The 6,000-nt window shown below is 44.0% G+C and overlaps 1 protein-coding gene across 6 annotated transcripts in view; it reads left to right on the plus strand.

Moving 5' to 3' along the window:
* Positions 1-4,454, plus strand: part of TAF1 (TATA-box binding protein associated factor 1) — a 90,927-nt gene extending 86,473 nt beyond the window's left edge. For all 6 annotated transcript variants that reach the window (XM_040467731.1, XM_040467729.1, XM_040467732.1 and 3 more), the window contains one exon: positions 2,654-4,454. In XM_040467731.1, coding sequence (XP_040323665.1) covers positions 2,654-2,873 — 220 coding nt within the window. In that variant the 3' untranslated portion in view covers positions 2,874-4,454. The remainder of the gene's footprint in view (positions 1-2,653) is intronic.
* Positions 4,455-6,000: the final 1,546 nt, after the last annotated feature.

The raw sequence follows: 6,000 nt of genomic DNA on the forward strand, positions 1-6,000 counted from the left end.
TGGAGGAGGCTGATGCAAACAAAATCATTGGATATAATGTGCTAAGTGCTATAGCATAAGTTAAGTACAAAGTGCCAAGTCACCACTGAGGATGGAGTACCTCACTCTGCTTGGAGTGATCATGGAACATTTTGCAGATGAGGGAACATTTGAACTGGACCTGACAGGCTGAATAGGTGTCTATTAAGTAGAAAAGTGGCAGCAGGTGAGGAGATCCTTAGAGACGGGACAGTATGTGCAGAGGCGCACTGAAATAGAAGAAGGATGTTCTCGAGTAAAGGGAGGTTGTTGGGAGGTTGTTGGCTCCAGAAGTAGCAGGGGATTGTATTGCAGAGGACCTTAAATGGCATGTTGAGACACTTGGAGTTTGGGTAATGGGGATCATCACTTCAAGGAAAGGGAAGGCTTTTGTGTTAAATAACTCTAGGGCAATGGTAAGGATTTCAACTGGGATCTGTTAGAAGCATGGGGGAAAGGAAGGGACATACAAGAGCTGTTGAGAAGATAGATCAGTTGTATTCAGGAGGTAGGGAGGTAAGATATTTCATGAATGGGAATGTCACTGAGCTAGGAAAGAGGAAGAACAGGTATTAGATGAGGTGGGAAAGGAGGAGAAAATGAATTTGTCTTTGGACACGTTAGATTTAAGACATGTCGGATACATCTAGCCAGAGGTATACAACAAGCAGTTAGGGTCTTTATTGACTCATTAAGCAAATATTTATATCACAACTTAAAGAGCAAATAAGATGCGGTCCCTTCCTTCAACGAGTTCGGGCTACTGGGAAACTTAGAGCAGGTAAATAGACAATCATAGTGTGACGTGAAAGTGCTGTGACAGGTAACCACAGGGTTTTTCTGGGACTTGGGTACTATTGGGGAAGGGGAGCCACTTAGAGGAGGAAACTGAGCTAACTCAGACTAGGAATTTAGCTAGGTGAAGAAGAAAGCAAAGGGCACTTCAGAGAGCCAGAACAGGATAGGAGGCATGAAACAATTCTAGAGAATGCAGGCAGCTCCATGGCTGGAGCTTTTGATCCATGATCCATGTGATGGAACCGATTTAAAGAGGTAGGTAAGGATCAAATCATGACGGGCCTGAAAGTTTGGGGCAGACACTGAACGAGAAATAGGAGCAGATATACATTTTGGAACGATTGCTCTGTACCCCAAAAGAAATGCAAATGGCCCATAACTATGTGAAAAAATAATTTTCCTAAGAACCAAAGAAAGTCAGTAAAACCACGAAATGCAATATTTTGCCTCTAAGATTGACAGAGATGAAAATGGGTGATAATGCCCAGGGTTGGAAGAACGTGAGGAAAAACACACCGTGGTGGGTGTGAGAGAGGTATAGCAATTTATTCTTATAAACCAAAAACTTTAAAAAATGGGCATTCCCTTTGGCCCCCAACGTTCCATGTCTAGGAAGTTATCCTATGGCAATAATAAAACACCTTCATCAAGACACTTGTACAAGGAGTTTCATCACAGCACTGTTTTTTTTTTTTAATTTTTTTTTTCAACGTTTTTATTTATTTTTGGGACAGAGAGAGACAGAGCATGAACGGGGGAGGGGCAGAGAGAGAGGGAGACACAGAATCGGAAACAGGCTCCAGGCTCTGAGCCATCAGCCCAGAGCCTGATGCGGGGCTCAAACTCACGGACCACGAGATCGTGACCTGGCTGAAGTCGGACGCTTAACCGACTGCGCCACCCAGGCGCCCCACAGCACTGTTTTTAATAGTGGGAAAGTTGGAGACAGCTTAAATAGCCTGGTGAGACACTTGTTGCATAAACCCTGTTACAGCCGTGTAGCAGAACACCATACAGCTATCAAAATGATGCTCTAGATGTATGTTTATTGATGTGGAAAGATGGTCATTATAATCACTAGTGAAAAAAGCAGATTCCTAAAAGACCTTGTAGAGTATTCCAATTTTGTCAAGTGACAAAATGGTTAAGCATCTAAGTGAAGTACACAGAAAAAAAATTTGGAAGATCATATACCCCAGTAGATTATCTCTGGGTGGTGGAGTTCTTGATGACTTTTTCTCATTTTTTCTGGTATATACTCTATCTTTTTTAAAACCAGTGAACATGCATTGCTTGTGTGATTTTTTTTTTAAGTAAAATTAAGAATAAAAAATAAAGAGCACTCTGGCGGAAGTGTGAAGAATTCATTGGAGGAGAGCAGGACTGGAGGCATGAAGACTGAGTTCAGTGGTGCAGGCCAGAGAAAACAAGGGACTAAGCTATGGCAGGCAGAGTAGAGGTGGAAAGGAGGGGACAGAGAGAAGATCTGTTGAAGAAGTAGAATCTTCAAGACTGTTGACTAATTAGAAACACAGATGAGTGAAGCTATAAATGGTACATGAAACCATGAGGCTGTCAGAACATGTATGGCCCCGTAAGCTGGCAGTGTGTTGTTTGGGCGCACTTTAATTCGGGTTCTTAATGTATATTGGAGTTGGCAGGGTGATGTTTTGAACGGGATCATTTTCCTCTTGGGGACCTGTAGAACAGTCCAGAATGAGTCATTTTAGTGTCTAGGGGAGGTGAGATGAGCTGATCCCTCGGTGGCACCGAGAATAGGACTGGTCATCTAGAGGATGGTGCCCGAGCTTGAGAGATGACATGTTTCTCTTCTCAGTTATGGGAGCTATGAGGAGCCTGACCCCAAGTCAAACACCCAAGACACAAGCTTCAGCAGCATCGGTGGGTATGAGGTATCAGAGGAGGAAGAAGATGAGGAAGAAGAGCAGCGCTCTGGGCCGAGCGTACTAAGCCAGGTCCACCTGTCAGAGGACGAGGAGGACAGTGAGGATTTCCACTCCATTGCTGGGGACAGTGACTTGGACTCTGATGAATGAGGCTTCCTTTGGGCCTCCTTGGTCAGCCTTCCCTGGTCTCCAGCCTAGGCGGTTCACCTTCCCTGATTTGTTTATGATTATATGGTGTCTGATCCTGAAATCACTGGATTAATTTATTAAGAAATAATAAATAAATCATAATAAGTCACCTCTTCTGATCTTCTTGGGGCAGTGCCACACTGTGATTTAAAACCAAGCAACCCCTTCTCCCCTACCACTGACAAAAGGAGAGCAATCTTCTCTGCTTCCAGCACCCTCCTTTAGCTCTACTTACTGCTCTCAGTACCCCTTTTCCCTCAGGAAGGAGGACAAATGATGAAAGGAATAACAACTCTCTGTCTTCCTGGTGTCTTCAAAATTTGCCAAGCGTGGCATCATCTCCGCTTTGTAATTTGCAGGCTGGAACGGGTGACAGCCCCCTTGCTGGGACAGAGAATTGGGTTCTGGTGGGCTCTGCGCCCCAGTAAACACATGAACCTATCGGACAGACTGCCTGTGGCTTTATTATTTATTCAATTATATGATGAGGCAAATGGCTACCAATCTTTGAAACGGCCTATATGTCAGAAATGATCCATTGCTTTGTGAATGTGTTCTGTACCCCTCCTCCCCAGGGGAAAGGGTTCCTTAGGGCAAAGACTATGTCTTCTGTTTCTTTTCATGCTTAGAACATGGGCCTATGCATAGTAGGTACTAGGTAAATGTTCCCAGAATCATAACATCCTCAAGAGATTTGTTATTGAGCGTCTCCTCCGTGACAAGAACTCTGTCAGATCCTTAAGATGTAAAGGCAAAGACGACACATTGCTTTCGCCGGAAGAGCTCGCCTTCGTGTTGGGGGAGGGGGAGTGGAATTCAAAGCATGTTTATAAATCCTTACAGTGCTCTGCAATGAGTGCAATTAAGAAGCTAGACACAAAATATAGGGGAAAACAGAGGAGTGATCATGTTCAGAAAAGCCAGGGAAGTCTTCCTAGAGGTAATTTGTAAGCTGACTGTTGAAGAATCAGTAGGAGCTTGCCAGATAAAGAAAAGTCCAGACAGAGTGTAACATGAAGTGAAAAGGCCGAAGTCTAGAGATAGCAGAGTGTGTTCCTAGATTGATTGATTCTGCCTGCCTTGTCCCAGAAAGGATGAGAGGTGATTTATGCTGGAATGGCTAGAGATGAGCCTGAAAGACGCAGGAAGCATATCCTTGACGATAATAAGTGTGATTTATATATTATGGGAAATGATGAATTCTGGTGGGATGATTGAATCAGATTTGTGTTTTAGAAATTTTCTGTACATTGGATGAAAGAAATTGAAGAACCATATGTAACAGACAAGTGTGACCCCATTTTTGTAAAAGCCCAAACCACGTGTGTATGTATGTGTGTGTATATACTTGTGTATGCAAAGGAAAAGGTTTGAAAGGAGGTATGCTAAACTGTTCACAGTGATAACCTCCAGGTATTGGGATTGGAGGGGAGGGGGCAATATAGCTTTATGTATACTGGGAGGGTATTGTGCTTTTATTTCTGGATTGCCTAAAATTTTTTTATGAGTATGTACTATTTTTCTAATAAAGTTTAAAAAATCCAGCAATAGTGTGGAGAGTGGTTTGGAGGGGAACAAATCTCGTTCAAGCAAGGGGAAATGGAGCCCAGTGTAGAGCCGTGGCATTAAGATAGGGAGGAGGGGCATGAATTTGAGAGATCTTCAGGGGAGCAGGCGGTGTAGAATCAACAGGACTTAAGACCAGTTGGCATTCGGAGGCAGAAGAAGAGGAATGGAAGATGACAGAATTTTGGTTTGGGAGATTGGGCGCGGGTACATGGTATTCATTCATTTGTTCACTCAACATTTATCAAGCCCCCTGTCTTTATCAAGCAGTGTGTCTGATGCTGATACAAAAGTGAGGTCTAGTTTCTGATTGCAAGGAACTTAAGGTCTATAATGAGACACAGACATGTAAATAAATAAATTGAATAAGACATGATCATTGCAATAAATACTTAACGAGGATCTGTGGTGACAGGAAGGAGTTTCCAACTCTGCTTGTGGAGTAAGGATGGGAAGGTTTCACAGAGGAGACCTTTGAGATGGATCATGAAGAGTAGGTAGGAGTTTGCCAGACAGAAGGGAGCAGAGGGGAGAGGGCATTCTTGGCAGAGGGAGCAGTGCTTCGGGGCATAAAGTTGCACGGTCTGTTCATGGAACAGTATTGAGGATGGGTGGAGTAGACGGAGCATGTGTAGTATGGTCATTACAAATCTCAGGATCAAATGTTGGTTTTGTTTTTATTTTTTAAATTTTATTTATTTGTTTAATATGATTTGGCAAATTGGCTTACATACAACACCCAGCACTCATCCCAACAAGTGCCCTCCTCAGTACCCATCACCCATTTTCCCTCTCGCCCCCACCCCGTCCTCCCTCAGTTTGTTCTCTCTCTCTCTCTCTCTCTCTCTCTCTCGTATTCTTTTTTTTTGCTGTTGTTCTCTGTATTTAAGAGTCTCTTGTGGTTTGCCTCCCTCCCTCTCTATAACAATTTTTTCCCCTTCCCTTCCCCCATGGTCTTCTGTTAAGTTTCTCAAGATCCACGTATGAATTTTTTTTAATTTAATTAAAAAAATTTTTTTTAATTAAAAAAATTAATTTTGAGAGACAGAGACAGAGCACAAGTGGGGGGTGGACAGAGAGAGAAGGAGACACAGAATCCGAAGCAGGCTCCAGGCTCCAGGCTGTCAGCACAGAGCCTGACATGGGGCTCAAACTCACAAACTGCGAGATCATGACCTGAGCCAAAGTTGGACACTCAACCAACTGAGCCACCCAGGCACCCCTTATTTTTTTTAATTAGAGTGCGAGCAGAGGAGAGGGCCAGAGGGAGAAAGAGAGAATCCCAAGCCAGCTCCATGCTCAGCACAGAGCCCGACGCAAGGCTCGATCCCACCACCCGAGGATCATGCCCTGAAATCCAGAGTCAGACCCTCAACCAACAGACACTCAGGTGCCCCCAAATGCTCATCTTAGATCACGCTGGCCACGGTGTGAAAACAGATGGACCGGGGAGGGTGGTTTGGTGCCAGATGAGATGATGGAAACAAGTTGGCCGAGGCGTTGGCAGTAGGGGTGTAATGAG

The sequence above is a fragment of the Herpailurus yagouaroundi genome, unplaced genomic scaffold, assembly GCF_014898765.1.
Source record: "Herpailurus yagouaroundi ecotype Mexico unplaced genomic scaffold, PumYag 67569, whole genome shotgun sequence".
Taxonomy (NCBI): domain Eukaryota; kingdom Metazoa; phylum Chordata; class Mammalia; order Carnivora; family Felidae; genus Herpailurus; species Herpailurus yagouaroundi.